The sequence below is a fragment of the Diadema setosum genome, chromosome 19 (genome assembly GCF_964275005.1).
Source record: "Diadema setosum chromosome 19, eeDiaSeto1, whole genome shotgun sequence".
NCBI classification, from domain to species: Eukaryota; Metazoa; Echinodermata; class Echinoidea; order Diadematoida; family Diadematidae; genus Diadema; species Diadema setosum.
The window spans coordinates 19148738-19165627 of record NC_092703.1 but is presented as its reverse complement, the minus strand read 5'-3'; the positions used below and the strand labels follow the sequence as shown (position 1 = coordinate 19165627).

General features: G+C 37.2%; 1 protein-coding gene across 1 annotated transcript in view; it reads left to right on the top strand.

Moving 5' to 3' along the window:
• Positions 1–969: 969 nt before the first annotated feature.
• LOC140243099 (testin-like) overlaps positions 970–16890 on the top strand; it is a 242322-nt gene continuing 226401 nt past the window's right edge. Inside the window, exon 1 of the mRNA XM_072322832.1 lies at positions 970–1348. Within this exon, the coding sequence (XP_072178933.1) occupies positions 1283–1348 (66 nt within the window). The 5' untranslated portion in view covers positions 970–1282. The remainder of the gene's footprint in view (positions 1349–16890) is intronic.

The following is a 16890-nucleotide window of genomic DNA, read 5'->3' as shown; positions in this document are numbered from 1 at the left end:
TTGAACTCCCCAGTTCATTGACCCTATTACATTATGTCCCCCCCCAAAAAAAACAACAAAACAAAACAAAAAAACACCCAACAACAACAAACAAACACACACATTAAAAATCCATACAATTCCCTGATCACTGCCAAGATTTAACTCATGTCAGTATCAACTTTTCCTGCAAGTTTCATCAAAATCCGTTCACAGCTTTTTGACTTATTTTGCACACAGACAAACAAACAAACGCAGGCAAAGACATAACATCCTTGGCGGAGGTAAAATGCTTAATAGTTCGGAGAGAATACAGGCAGGGGCCCCTGTATTCTAACAAGCCCGTCTGTGTCTGTCTTTGTATGCAAAATAACTAAAAAAGTTGTGAACGGATTTGGATGAAACTTGCAGGAAAAGTTGATAATGACAGAAGGAACAGTTAAATTTTGGTAGTGATCAGGGAATTTTAGGACGTTGTACTGTATACAGCGCCCTCTTTTGATATGAAACGGCAATGTTTCCTCATCAACAACTCCATGCACCTGTCCGTCTATCGGCGAAGTTCCTGTCCGCCGCAAGGTGGCTGGTATACTTGTTTGGCTTCTTCCCATCACTACTTCTCGCAGACTCGTCGTACAGACGCCGTTTGTCGGTCGATCAGGTAAAAGCCGTAAGCAGAGTACACTAGCCACACGGACAATCTAGTTTCGAAACTATCGTGCAAACAGCTATCGGAAAGTAGGAAAGTAATCCCACTACTTTATCTCCTTGCTGGAATATGTGCTGAAGTCAATTACGTGTGGAATAAACGCTGTCACGCATTCAGGACAAGTAATTCAGCTTGTTGCTAACCAAGCGATACCAAGGTTACCACTCGCCGGGGATCGACGGCCCAGTGCTGTCCCGCTCCGCAGCTCGCGTTCAGCACGTTCAGGGGTGCTCTTCAGCTTCGCTTCAGCGGTCGCATCATTCATTTTTTTATCAGATTCACATCAGTTTGTAAATATCCTGTTATTCGACCGTAATTAGGCAGCACATGTGACAATACTTACATTTGTCGCTGTTTGAAGGCAGGAAGCATTTGAGCCTCGCAGACTTTTCTGTGATTGCACAAATTTCGGATTATCAGTTCAGTTCAGCCTCGATTTGCGGCTGAGCTGTGTGTCATCAGGAGATTTCTACGGCCAGCTACAGAGTAGGAGCCAGGAGTCGGTTTTTAGACTGGAAGAAAACCCGAACAGAAGACAAGCTACTCTCTGTTTGGAAGAAAGTTTAGAACTTTTAAAGAAGGTGAAGTTGCGTGATGGCGGACGGAGGAAACGTCCCGTTGGACATCAAAGTGACGATTGGAAGAAGGAAAAAGAAAAAGGTAATTATAGATAGCCTCATTTAGAGAATTGCAGATGTGTGATCTCAGTGTTGGAGCTGCAAGAGGGATTACAGTATCAAGTTATCATTAAAACTTTATTATTTTTCAGATTATAATTATCATTAGTAGTAGTAGTATTAAGAACCTATTTGGCATTAGCAGTTGACAATACAAGAGAATAATAAAAAAAATGCACTAAAAAGTATCGTAGGATCTACAACTTGAGCTTTCATTCCCATTTGTGTACATGGCACAGACCACTGATTTTAAAAATCAGCAGTTCTCACCTCTTTTCTTTCCTTGTTTCCTTGATACCAGTACTTAGTTTCCATGTTGGCATTTATTGTATAAACGGAACATAACATCCTAGATTCTCAGTGAGAATTTAAGTCCCCTCTGTTATTTGAGTATGCTGATGAAGCCACCCACACCCAGGTTCTAGTCTTCTGATAAAATTCACAGCTGGTTGAAAAGAATTTTTCAGGTGGTGTATACACAACTTCCTCCTTTGCACTTGAGCAAACAAAATGGCTGTTGTACTTGTTTGCCTTTGTCTAGACTGTTGAATCTGCTTAATAACATATGGTACATATTTGGTTAAGATTTGGCAAATCTATTGTCTGTGGCTCCTGGGTGTTGACAGTGCCAATGCAAACTAAAGAGCAAAAAAAGATTTTCTCTGTTCTTTTCTCATTTTTTACTGGATTCACCAAATTACAATAGCTCTCAATAGAATATGTCATCAATAGAGTAATGACCTTCACTACCTAGGATTTAAACTTCCAAGTACTGACGTGAAAAAAAAAAACACACACACACAGACAAAAGAAAACTTAATGTTGTTTGTTGTAATGTAGGCCCTACATGGCTTCAAGAACAAGAAAATGATGAAAGCTTTTTTTTTTTATTAATTGAAATGTCTTCATACAAACCTGATGAAAGTTAGAGACTAATCATGGCTCAGAATGTAAAGTAGGTGATTCATGTGAAAATAGGAAAAATGAGATTTATAGACATGTGTCCTGTTTTGAGAACTCCTTCAAAGTCTTGTGTTCATATGTGCAAAAAAAAATAAGAAAAAACACATGCTAATTTTGCACTTGTCAGAGTTTATAGATCTAAAGTTTAAATGAATTGGTGAAAACAATCTCATGTCACACTAATCAGAAAGATTCTTGTGTCATCTTCGTCCAGCATTACGATGAATTATATCCTGTCCACCAAAGTATTTTAGTGCAGGGGTTTACTTCAGTGTCTGTAATAGTGTCAAGAGTCAAAAGATGAACTTGGAAAAATCCCTTTTCACAGTAGTGCATCATCGATCATGCCCCTTCAGGGAAACATCCATTACAGTCAGGATCAGGGTAGAACCTTACTTCTTGATGACCTTAGGGTCAAGTTCACATTGATTCATGCTTTCAGTGATTGAGGTCATGGAGTGGAGCCCCTCTAGGTTTCCTGGGAATGGTCAGGAGAAACCACTTAGTGGCTTGATAGTTGTTCACCTGTTATCTGATTGATTTATGGACAATAAGCACACAGTAACTGGCTGCATCAAGGGATATTTGAGTGTGTGATAGCTGGAGAGCTTTGTGAACTTGCATTATGTCTCTAATACCCTCTTTATACTAACAGAAAGAGGGTTCTGAAGACTCCTATTCATGTAGCAGCCTCAAACAGCCTTTTAGTTCAGTAAAAACAGATATGATTCAGAAAAGCAGATCCAGTCAGGTCAGGTTCTGAAATCACCTACAGGGAGTGGTTTCAGAGCCTCATATAACAGCAGCAAAGAGAGGTGGCTGCAGTATAAATGCTTCAGAGGAGTTCAAGAAGCTGCTTTTTTACCAACCCGGAAGTTATAACTGAAGGTCATTGCCAGCTAATGATCTAATACCCCTTTCATAAACTCATCCTCCTATTATCCGCATAAGAATAATGCGGACAATTCAATAAAAAATGCGTTCACAAACTCTGAAAATAATTCGCATTATTTTTACGAGCGCCCGTCCTGAAAAAGGCGGATAATCGTCATGGTGACTGCACACGTCCCTCCTGCGGGAAAGACAGGTGACGTTTGATCGCACCCCGGCAATTATCCGCATTATTTGGGCTTGCGTTCATAAACTCAAAATCTGGTCCCGATGCTGCTATTATGCGGATAATAGAAGGGTCGAAATAATGCGCATTATTCTTTCCCCGCTCCGATTTTACGACCAAATGTTGCGGATATTATCCGCATTATTGAGTTTATGAAAGGGGTATAAAACCAGTCGTCATGACCAACCGCCACTGATAAACGCGACACGACATGCACACTTCGCACTCAGTCATGTTTGTGGTTATATAACAAATTCAAAAGCCTGCATCAGAGGGGAACTCGGTTAATATGGGAACGGAGCCAGTCAGGCCTGCTTGGGCGAAGCCAGCCCAAGCATTATAAACAGACAAGAGATCGCTTTTTCAAGCGAGCTTTCGAACCTTCTTGAGGAAGCTCTGACACCTGCCCACAGTATAAACGGGGTATATGACAAGACTATTAGATTGAGTGGTTGGAGTGAGGCAGGAACCATTCAAAGTAAAAAAATAAAAATAAAATAAAAAATAAAAAATGTCAAACTCGTATCTCTTGGGTGATAGCTCATGCTCCCCAAATTAGACATTATTTTTAAAAAAAAATCTTCTTTAAAACCAGAAATGCTCGGAGTGAATGTACTTTCAAGTTTGTTTATTGCTGATCCAGGCATGGCCCCCATGAGGCTGGGACCAAATTAGGGGCCAGTTTTCACATTTTGATCTTCTTTTTGAAAATGTGTGGTCACATCTTGGCAGGTATCATTTTTAGTGTTATCAAATATACAATAAATGGGCACCATGCCCCCCTGTTAACTCCCAAAGCCCCCATAAGTTTGCTATTTTTTTCTTAAGTAACAGTCTGCAAGAATGCATTGAAGGTGAACTTGCAATATGAGCACTTGACTCCTGGGTCTCTTGCGTTGACATATTTTTGCATAGCTGTGCTGCTTTTGTTTGATATTGATGCTTAGCTGTTGTTAATTCATTTCATAATTGTGTACACATTTATAATGTAGGTCAATTTTCCTTAAAGAGATGTGAATTTTATGGAGATGTGAATTTCAAGGGAGTCAGTATTTTCCTTCTGAGCAGTCATTCATAGTATTTTATCTAATAGTTGTATAATTTTTATTAGTCACAGATATACATTGTAAATATATATATATATATATATATATATATATATATATATATATATATATATATCACATTCTGTCCTAAGAATTAAATGTGTGTTTAAAGGGGACTTACAGGCTTAGGAAGACTTTTGTTTAAATCTGCTTTTGCTGCAAAAACACATATCAATGGAAAATCTTTGGCATGGCTATGATTTATGTGAAGAGAAAACCAGTGAATAATTGATGTCAGAACTTACTTATCAGGTTTATATATTCTAGCTAGGCATACATCTAATGTTTTTTGCTTCTAAATTACTGGTTATCAATACTATTAGAAGAGCTTTTTGCTGGTGGATGCAGAGTTTAGTGGCTGTGTCTATTGCAACCTACCCTCTCATTTCTTAGCATTTTCACACCAATAACAGAGGCAAAATGCAGTGAAAATATGTTTACAAGGCCTCTTTCGCTTGTTTTTCCTTGCCTCAAACAGCATAATATCTGTAAACATAGTATGACAGGTAAACCGTTTTAGCAGACCATATGAATTATAGATTTTTTTTTTCTTGATCAAAGATCAAGTTACAATGTTCAATGGTAACTTCCACTTTTGGCATGATAATGAACAAAGTTCAAAGTTATGAGTTGTGAATTAAGGTTTAACATCTACCACGGCATTAATTTTCGTAAGATAATGATTGTGCACCTTGTTAATTTGGTTCTAGGTATTAGAAATAAAAAAACAAACAAACAAAGAACAGTGCTCATGGAAAGGTTGATTGAATGGTATGTACAACTATTTTTCTTCTGTGGAGTCAGGGATTTTTAAAAAGTTGCAAAATGTGTCTATGAGTGCTGTATCTGTTTTTAGAAATAGCAAAAACAAATTCCTTGCTTGGCAGTAATATCCTTTAATTCTTTATTTCATTTTTAAGATGAAATAATTGATTCACAATCCTGTGTCCAATTCTTGCATATTATATGAATTAGGAGTTTAGCAAGTGGTGCACAGAAATGCATGTGTTGTTCAAAACATTCTAACAAGGTTTGACTTTCAGAAATATATCACATTCCACATATAGGGCCTATCACAATGTATAAATATTGTGATTTAAGACTGGAACTCCAAATTCATGATGTGACTATGCTGAGGAAATAATGCAAAATTATAAGTCAAGGCCCTTAAATGTAACATGGGTTCATATTCAAGGTCATTAGATAGTAGACTGTGGCAACTCCCCATTTTGTGCTCCAAAGTTGACCTCCCTATTTTGAGTTTTGCTAGTCATGACATGCAAATATAATTGAATTACTGCCCCCCATATTCACAACATTCCAACAAGTTAAGAGGGACAGAAATATAGCCCATATTACAATTTACATCCACATGGGTATTGTGATGCAGTTGAAACATAATGGTTTACAAGTTCACAATCAGCCAGTTTGTAATTCCACTTTGCACATGAGCACAAAAAAAAGGTCATTATTCATGTGATCCTAATATATAAATGGTGCTTGCCTGCACATCCTCCTAATAACAACGTCGTAGGTTTGAATCCTGCTCGAGTATGTACGCCCATGATTTTTTATCATGGCTACTACTAAAACACTGATCAATTCAGTGCTTATTTACGTCGATGTAGGGCAATTTGTCAATCAGTTGCAATGAAAACATCACGACGGAAGAATTTCATGAATTAGAGTTCATTAAAGCCTAGTATTTGGCAGTAATAAATAGATAATACTGGGCTCTCGTTAATGCATTTGATGTATACAATAATGAAAGGGGTACTTCATTTTGGTCACCTGGGCCCTGTTTTATGAAGAGTTAAAATTGATGATATAGTTGATTTCAACTGTAAGTCTGTGGCAGCCTGTGTGGTAAGGAAATTTAAAATCGATTTTATCTTAGACGGGGCCCTGGTCTACATAAGTTCATTCTTTGCTTGATCATTAATTCCATAAATTGTTACGTCCGGCAGGCTTAAGCACTATGTCGCTTTGAAAACCAGTGAAGTGCCTTCCACCAACTGACAAAGTCATTTGGGATAATGCGCACATGAGCTAATTATGAACTGGCTTATTTGACTTAACAGAGAAAGCTGATGTCAGAGATCATATGTAGTCCTGAGATTTGATTGTGCATTGAGTATTTAAAACAAAATTATGTTAATTTCACATTCTGAGTTTCCAAAATGATTCAATCATAGATCTATATTCTCTTGCTTGCTACTGAATTAAGAGAGCCAGTCTACAATTCTGGCTAAAGTGTGCACATTTGATAGTGTTATGAGAAGGCTGATGGAGGTGGATTTCATTTACACTTCATTTCTCGCATGATGCATATCCTTTTCCCATTTCCCCTATAAATTAGTGTGGTCGTCATGTCTGAATGTGTTGTTTTTGGTTTAGTGCAGAATAATCAATATCTTTCTTCAATTTTCATCTGTACTAGTGGTATAAACAGTGTTAGGGTAATTGATATCTTTTATCATTATTTCAACTGTAATTTGGACACCCTCTCTATATAGCAAAGTGATGTACATGGTCTCTCTCTCTCTCTCTCTGGTTTAAATGAAACTAAAATGATATGTGACTCTACTAGCTATGACTGCCTACTACTCAGTGCTTCAAGGCAGGACAAAACTCAGATCTGCATTTTGCACAAATGTTTAGCAATTATATGCATTATGCATTGATACTGCATCTATACTAGCAACTAAAACTAGGAACTAATTCTGATAAAGTTCAATGAAGCTTGAAATGTATGCACTGTATGAATGGTATACCAGTATTTTAGTTGATAGAAAGGTAGATATTATGTAATACATTGGCAAGTAGTGTTAAAGGGCCTATGCTGACTTAAGTGTAGATTCGTAATACCCTGATCATCACTAATGTATGTGGTCAAATGGATTTCCAAATAGGTGCCATATATATATTTATGTAAAGACTTTTCTGTTATATTTCTTCAGATTACTTATAATGTGTTTTGTCAATCATATCAGTGATATGGAATCATGCCAGTTATGCTTAGTCTAGAGGAAGATACATTCCAATGTATTTTGTTAACCATACAGTTAGTAATTTAACATTGATTGACAAATGATTTCTTAAACAGAATCTTGGTGTGGAAGAAGTTTTTTTGTGGGCGTATCCAAGTAATCTGAAGAAAAATAGTAGAAAATTATGTTTATGAATTCTATTCAGCTGCATTCAAGTGGTGATCAGTGTATCATAAGTCAACACAAGTTGACATGCATTAATGCTTGCATTGTGTCATTAGTTCAAGAGTTTGATATCAATACATCGCCCCACAGAAGGTGCAGGCAGGAATGATAAAAGGGTTTTTTTAAAGAAATGATTATGACTTGCCTATTGCGTCCAATATGCTTCAAGGAGTTGAGTCTGTGTGCTGCATGTGTCAGGATATCTTAAAGAGAGTATAGGAGTCCCTGTTCTTTTCATGGGCAATGAAGGTGATTTCAGATTCTGAGTCTAAAATTATGCTTTGTTCTATGTGACAAGTGCCCCTACATACAGATATGTCTACACTTTGAAAATAGTACATTGCATTTAGTAAAGCTTGTTGAGTTCAGCAATGTGCAAGTTGTTTCTGCCATATCAGTCATGTCGAGTTGTGATGATAACCCGTCAGGCGCAGATGTCCAGTTGTTAACACCCACGGAGCATTACTTACCTGATTTTCTCCCACGAGCTCTACCTGATTTACCGGGCGCCAAATGACATCGGCAGGGCTTGATGAATGAGACTTGGTGAAGGCTCAGTGGATTGTAAATCACAATTGGCTGAGGATGTGGAGAGGAGACTGTTAGGCTGAGAAACTTGTGCTCCTTGACACCATTCAGCAACAGCCTAGAAGACTCTCCATCTGTCCCTACCTTGTAGTGAATCAGTGTCATGTGAAGTGGGTTAGGTGTGAGAGATGTAAAACTTGTACCTTTTACGGATACAGCCACTTCTGTCTTCTCTGAGCATTGATGCCAGCATTCACCTTCATCATCAGTTTTGACAGATTATTTCTGTTCACTGCAAATTAGGAATACCTTACCATGCTTCAGATAGCACAGCTATCATACCAGAATGGCTAAAATTTGAAATCTAATAGGAATCTATGTTACATCATTTTTCTGATATTCAAGTGATCACATATTCATATCTTGCATCTGATATGCTCAAATGTTCCCTCACCTGTCATTTTGCTGCCTTGATTTAATACAAATAAAACAACATCCACAAGATGATACACTTTCACATGGAAAAGTTTCTGTCAAATTCCTTATTAACTCTTTATGTGCCACGTTCATACACCCAACTCGGTAGACGGCATGCCAACTTTGCGCATTCTGCTTAAATGCACAAAGCCGCCCAAACTGATCGATAAGTCGCCAAATGCCACAGTACAATGAAATTGTTTGTCGCGATTCCGTCCCTCTCACATATAGGCCCATAGCTTGCATTTTATGTGGTGATTGACCAGCAAGCAGTGTTCCCTACTGGATTTGTGTGTAAATTCTAAGTTTGTGTCACTGTTTTGTAATGAAAAGTCAATCCACTCATGCATTTACAGTAATGTAGCTACTAGTCATTTGAAAGAAAAACAATCATAGATTTGACAGACAATTTACTTCAAAGCAAGGCTTGGCATTTTCTCTACAACTTTACTCACTGCATGTCCAAGTTTTAACAGAAATGCATAAAATTTACATAGATTTGAAAAACATAATGTTTTCTCAAAGCATAACTGCGTTAGTGTCTCAGAATAATGTGGCACACAGGGTTTCCACCATGACACATACAGATTGAATGAAGATACTTTCTGTCCCTTGTGAATAAAACATGCCAAATCCAATGCAATCATGACTATGCTGGTGCACAGTGGCCTTGATGGATATTTCTGATGTACCATGTTATCATTCAAATAAATGAAATTATATACCAACTACCAGCATCTAATGTACACCTGTTGATATGGAATACATGGTATTATATCATAGCATGAAATTCTAGTCAACTATGTGACCAATCCAATAGACCTTGTAACCGTTCCTACTGAATACCTGCAGTGATGTTGAGATTGAGCAAGTTAACTTTGGAGATACTAGCAATAATAGTAAAATGGAAATAAGAGAAAAGAGGGCATATGTGTAGAAGAGAGCTGTTTCCATATTTACGTTGATGCTGTTTACATGGTGAAGTCACCTGCAAGGTCCACACTATTTTCATTCATGAGTGCCATTTCCTGTTGTCTCTGTGTGTTTACTATTTGAGACTGAGAATTGACGGAACATGACGATCATAGGATCTTGATGACTTGTGCAAAGCACCATTTGAGCAAATTTCCTCGTGACTCTTCCCTTTCATCTGTAAAATTGTGTTCAGAGTTAAACTGATCTTTTGTATTGCTGTCTTTACTATCACTGAGAACAGCTATCCACGAGGGGTAGATTTTCTCGACAATTCTTATTCCAATAAGTAGTTATTGTAAATTTTGTTTGTAAAGTGCCTATACCAGGCATCTCTGCCTTAATGCTCAGCAACTAATCATAATGAACAGATTTACCAAAAAAATCAATAAAAAGAAAAGAGTACATTAACTACATTTAGTACCATGATATAAAGAAAGTGTGCATCATTTAACTCTTGGAAATTGTTAAAATTTATGTGTATTACTTTCAATGTACATTTTTTTTTTTCAACAGCTGTTGGAAGAGATGTGTTTTAAGCAACATCTTGCAATGATTTACAATGGGGGAGAGGTTGGATGTTTGAATTCCAGAGTGCTCATGCAGCACCTCAAAAGGATTTTCAGCCATATGAGTGTAGATCACAGGGCAGCAACTTTGGAATTTTGTTTAGTCTCTGCTTTAATATATGAAGAGGAGAAGCTTCAACCTGATTCCCCCTTTGACTTGAAGCCGGCGTCATTGGAGCGTCAGAGGAGTGTCATGGTGTGGAGAACAATAAGGGTATGGTATAGTGGAAGAGCCACATCATGGGGCTTGTAGTCAACCAGTCTTGCAGACATTTTGCAGAGTTTGGAACTAGTGACGGTCTACAAATCCAATCCAGGCAACATGTTTACTTTTTAGTTATGAGTCTAATCACTAAGTGATACATGAGAGCAGAGTAAAAATAGAATGTGTCAACTTATATTGTGAGAAGACAGTGAGAAGGGCAGTAAATATGAGGATCGCTCTTTTGTTGCAGAGATTTCACATGGAAGTTTAGGGAAGAGGTCATTTTTACAAGCAGGACTGTGTTGATTTGCATGAAAGCATGAAAGCTGCATGCAGCATCCAATGACACCACTCCGAGCCATATTTCCTTATCTTCAGATTAACATGGAGTTTTGGTTTGCCTTCCATCTCTGACACGGTTGGCCTCTTTTATACTGCATAAATATCCAATTATCTATGCATTAGGGATGGCAGTCAAATGGCTCAATGGCAGTGGACTTGGGATGCTATTGATTTTATTCTCTGTTTATGTACAGTCTAATGACATACGTATTGATTGAGACTTTACAGTGGGAGAGGGGAGGAAATGAAGGCTTGCCAACACGATGTGAATTTGAACAAACATAGGACAGGAAACCACAGCTGTAATGTATTCACTTTACTTGAGGGTGTGTAAGGCATAAGGTGGTGAAGTTGGAGTCAGAACTTCAAGCTTGGCTATCTCAGCTCACGTATACTAATAGTGTTTGATGGCTCTGTCATTAGAGTCTAATTGGGTGAGAGAAAGCATGTTGTAGGGCATTGAGTAAAGTTTGAGGACATTATCCCGTGTAACTGATACATGTGATGATAGTGATTTAGTCTGTAGATTATATTTCTCAGGATTTTAGTCTGATGTGGTAGATTTTTTTTAAATGAAAACTGTACAGAGTATGAAAAACATCAAAAGAAGGTTTTGCAGTTGGCTGTATGCCTACTTCTTCTTTCGTCTTATTCATGCAGTTTAAAAGTAGCAACCTGTATTTCCAAGGCATATAGTGGCTTGAGCTGAAAGGTGTCTTGAAAATTGAATTTGTCATAACTGAAAACAAAGAGCAGTATTATAGAGTTTACTACATCTCATGTTATGTTGAAGGGATTGCCTTAAAAAACAGGCCATTCTGAAAGATTATATTGGCAGTGAGAAGTGGGTTGCTCTGCTAAGCACACAGAAATTAAAGAAAGTCAGGAATCAGTGGGTTACTGAACTTTTGTTTGCAAGCTGACTTCTAGATATTCCATGTTGTGCAAAGATATTTTGTATTCAGGGCATGACTCTAAAATTTGATTGATATAAATCTAGAAAAAGCGAGTTCCTAGTTGCTAACATCCAGTCGAAATGTACAAGTGTGTCTGCTTCTCTGATTTTTTATGGAAACAGGGATAAAATCTGCAATTTAATTTCTTTCTACATTTTGCATCTAGTTTATAATTCAAATAGTGAGAAATATGTTACAAATATATCTATATCTTTTGCAAATATGAGATCTTAAGACTCGGAACAAAGGAATGACATGCCAACAAGCTGCAGTGGAATACTTGTAAAAATAGAGCCATTACATCCATGTTTGACATGGCTTCATTACAGTGAATGCTGCTTTTTCTGGAGCCAATTGTCAATTGCAATCCCCAGAGAGCCTGTGGCTTGCTCGCATAGTGTCGGCTCCATTCTCTCTGATCCTGGCCATCAAGTCTGCCGTAAGCCACTCCAGCCAATTGGCCTGAAGGAGACTAAAACACTCCTCCATCACAGCCAGACACCGCCTGTGATTGCATCCCACATAACATCCAGGATGGGATCCAGCAGGGCCAGCTGCACTTTTCACTACTTTTAGACACATTTATCTAATTTTCTGGATAAATCAATCCATCTTATTTTGTAAGATGTTCATATGTTTAAGTCTGATATCTCTGGACAGACTAATTTCTATCTGCAGTAAATCAGATATATGTATAGTTGACGCAAATGGTACTATTGAATTAGATCAGGCATCAATGCTGTTTAGATATTTGTGAGAAGTGTCACTATTTTCATACCATGTCGACTGCTGGCCATGCAATGTAAGTTATGCTGTTTGTTGCTGACTCTCATGATGCCCAATGGGGCATCTACTTGTAATAACCAGTATTTCAATAAGGAACAATAAACATTCAAAATTATAAAATAACATGTTGAAAATGCTGCGCCGATCACTTGAAACATGTCAAATGGATTAAGATATTGTATGAATATTTATATAATTAATTTCACAAAGCACATATGTGTTTTGTTTGTTTTTTTGTTCATTTTGCATCTGAGAAGATGGCTGGATAGCCCATATTTAGCTACGTTAAGCTGGTCTTCCATGGGATCCAGTTGGATGTGAGGTGGGACCACTTCACTGGGTTAAACACCCGGCTCTTTGCGATGAATAAATGAAGCGGGATCTTTTACGTGCATGAGTTGTTGCTCTCCCATTCACGGGACCTCCATTTTATGTCCTATCCGAGGGACAGAGTGTTTTTGCCTCTTCCTAGAGGGGACGGTATGCTTACACACAACATTGCTCAGTCTAGACTGGGGTTCGAACCTGGGCTGCGCGATCGTGAGGCAGACGCGCTACCGACTGAGCCAACACACCGCCCTGTGTCTTTAATCTTATTACATTTCAGTTTGTATAATGGTGCATGTTGGGTATGTTAATGTTGTGTTGTATTCACTTGCCACTAAAGGTTGAGTTTTTATATTTTATGGAAAATCAGCCAAGTTAGATTTTCCAAAAAAAAAAAAAACCACCCCCTGAAACTCAGTTCCTGAAATGAGAGAAGCACTTTCCCAAATCATACTTCATGGTAAGGTAGAATGTATCCATTTAAATCTTTTCCTGTTAATCAAGCAGTGTCTCGCACATTGCCTGATCATGGTCGTGTAACCACTTATTTTCTTGTCCTCCCTCCCATGCCCCAGTGATGGTTCTCTGTTTGCAATTCTCAAACATTGATTTTTCTCTGACGTGAAATTAATTTCCCTCTGGCTCTGAGTTTTTTCTTCTGATTTTATTTTTTCCTTTCAATATCGTGAAGTGAGCTTATATCTGAGAACAGATATCAGAAATTGTTCCTTCTGCAAAGACGAATCCTTAAAACATTCTTTGATTGTATGACAGACTACTAGCACATTTAGCACATTGATTTTTGTGTCAGATTTCAATTTGCATATCTTATACATGTTAACTATACTTGTTTGATACTTTTGTACTGCATTGTGATTAGGTATAGTGCTGTTGAAATTTATAGTGTCAAATTTTTCCAGCTAATCTGATGTTTGATAGTATTGTGTCTTGATGCCAAAATGGAAGTTTGCTAACTTAGAATAACATTGAAAGGCATGATTTATCATATTTAGGTGATACGCTTTTAGCGTATCACCTATTGTGATTGTCAAAATCTGTCTTTTTTCTTATTCTTCTTTCTTTCTGGCCTATTTTGTGTCGTCAATATCTCAAGAATGACATTACGGAGTAACATGACATTTTCAGTCAACATGTCTCATGACAATATCTAGCCACAATAAGGTTTTCATGACAGTAACGTATCTATGACGTCATCTAGGCGCCATTTTGTGATTTTCGGACCATGTTACATGATCGATCATAACTTAATAACTAAAGGTCCTTTCTGTATCAGTTTTTGTGGACATAAAGTTCAGGTCACGCTCTATCTTTCTTTCGCTGATGCTTATTACCTAGGACGTCATCTAGGACGCGTAAGCGCGCGTCAAACATTTAAAAGGCTCAAAACAACTTTCCAATGGGAAATCTCGAAGTTTCAGACAATTTTAAGCGTTTCAAACAATTTTGCGCGTGCGCGTCCGTCCGCGCATTTTCGCGCGCACAGCGCGTCAGTAACATGAAAATGCACATTTTTTGACTGATCTGGATTCCTGATACTTTGAGTAACAATATCCATTGATTTCTGATCGATTTTGACAAATAACAAAGCAATGCACTGGCGTCAAAGTTGAAATTTCGCGTGCGCATCTATGTGCAAATATAGTGAAAAAACATGTCTTTGTTTATTTCGCCATAGCTCTTTAAAACGTCAGGTGACCCTATGTTTTTATTGCATATTACAAAAGCATATGAATTGAAAATAACGTTTCAAGTATCATTATTTAAATAATTACAATATGACGTCATCATATCGTCATCTGAAATCAAAAAAGTGGAATTAATTTTTTTAAGGTACTGTTTCTGACATTCATTTGCTCGTATCTCTGTTGTTTAAGCTCAATATTATCCCAAATTCAGATATGTTGTACTTTGAACATTTGCCTTTTAAGTCCATGTCATGCTTTTGATATTTGATGACGTCATCATACCTTAAATTGTGATTAAAGGTAAAGACGCAAAATCGGACAAGTTTACGTGTATTGTCTATGGGAGGTGATTTTTTTTAAAAGCATCAATTGACTTAACAACGTTTAAGCACCTTTATCTCAGCTGATTTTGCTTCATTTCCTCTGAAACTTTAATATGTTGTAGCTGAGACAATAAGCTGCAGTAATCATGCATTTTATTCTTTGAAATCTCCTCATCAGATTGACAATTTTGCAGTTTAAAACTGAAAATGAAAATGGAATGTGGACTAAACGATTCCCCATGTATCTTTCACATACATAAGTTTACGTTCCCCATATTTTCTCGTCGAGACGTATGGCCGAGTGGTTAAAGGCGCCGTCTCAGAGACGTGAGATTGCGGGTTCGAACCCCACAAGATCACGAAACATTTTTTTTTATTTTACTTTTTTTTCTTCAATTTTGTATTACATATTCGTCCATGTAGAAATCACGTTCGTATATAAACGCACCTATACACACACACAGACACACACACACGCCATATCCCTCTTTTTTGTGTGTTGGAGACCACATTGCTTCGACTGCAGCAACATTTTGCAGGTTGACTTTGTCAAACCGATCATAGTATGTAATGACGACGACTGAGGTGTTGTACTTTGAACAATTGTCTTTCAAGACGATGTCATTGTTTTGTAATTTGATGACGTCATTACACTGAAAATTGTGATTAAAGGCAAGGTATCAAAACCAGCCGATTATAGGTTTTATGTCTGCGGGACGTATTTTTCCCAAGTTGCCAGAAATGGCATAGTGACCTCAGTCGTTACAGGGCCGCTTCTCCGTCTAGCAATGCAATAGATGTTCACCAGGCCACGTTCCCCCTGTTATATCTATACATTGTTTTTTTTTTTTTTTTGTCTTACCATTTCCGTGAATGACCCGTGGCCGAGTGGTTACAGAAACGGTTTCGCATGCACGCTCAATATAACTTCAAGGTGCCTATATCACATTCTTTTCTTTGTCGATCACAGATGACCGTCATCTGATGACCACAAGCGTATCACCTAACTCGTCCTCAATGTGACGAGTTTTCATGTCTCGTCTTTATTTATTTTTTTTTTTTTAATTCAAGTTCCATATTCCACATTCCATATTCAGGTTTCATATTCCATTTGATTTTGGAGTAAAATATGTATAACACAACATTCAATTTTAGACATAATTTCACAAATGTATAAGGACATGTAATATAATGATGTGTAAATATGAGGAACCTACTAAAAAGCAATGCTTGTAGGGTGTAGGTTCCAAAGAAATAGTGTAAGCGTTTAGTACAACATGCTAATTACGAAAAATGACGAAACACAAGCGAAAAAATAACCAAGATTTTCATTTGCAGGGTAATGTATAATAGCATGAAATACAGATCACGGATGATTGTAATTCTTATCAATTATAAGTAGGTCCTACTTACATGTACATATAAAGATAGTAAACAATAAAATGCATGTTTCTCATTTCCTTCAGAAACTATTCCAAACTGGGTGAATTGAAATCAACATTATTTCTCTCTGTTCCCTAGTAAGACTGCAATAAAGAGGTGACATAAAACTCAGATTTGTAAAGATTGAATTGAATTGAATTGAATTGAATTGATTTTTTTATTGTCCACTGATACTCATTTAGTGTATAAGGGGTCTTTTTACAGTATAGTGACCAGTAGCAGAGCACAAAACCTTCACAGCAGTTGAGTTGAGCAGCATAAAAATATTTCCATGTTCATATTTTTTCCATATATTTCCATGTTCATATTTTTTCCATATCATGAATAGAATATCACAATTTAATTCATTTTTGACCTATAGTTGTCACATTGTGACCATTAAAAAAATATGATGCAACCTTAAAGATGGATGATTATTATTATTATTATTATTTTTACAGCAGCAGTAAGTTTATTCTGTCACAGATGCTAGCAGTGCTTTCTGCAAACA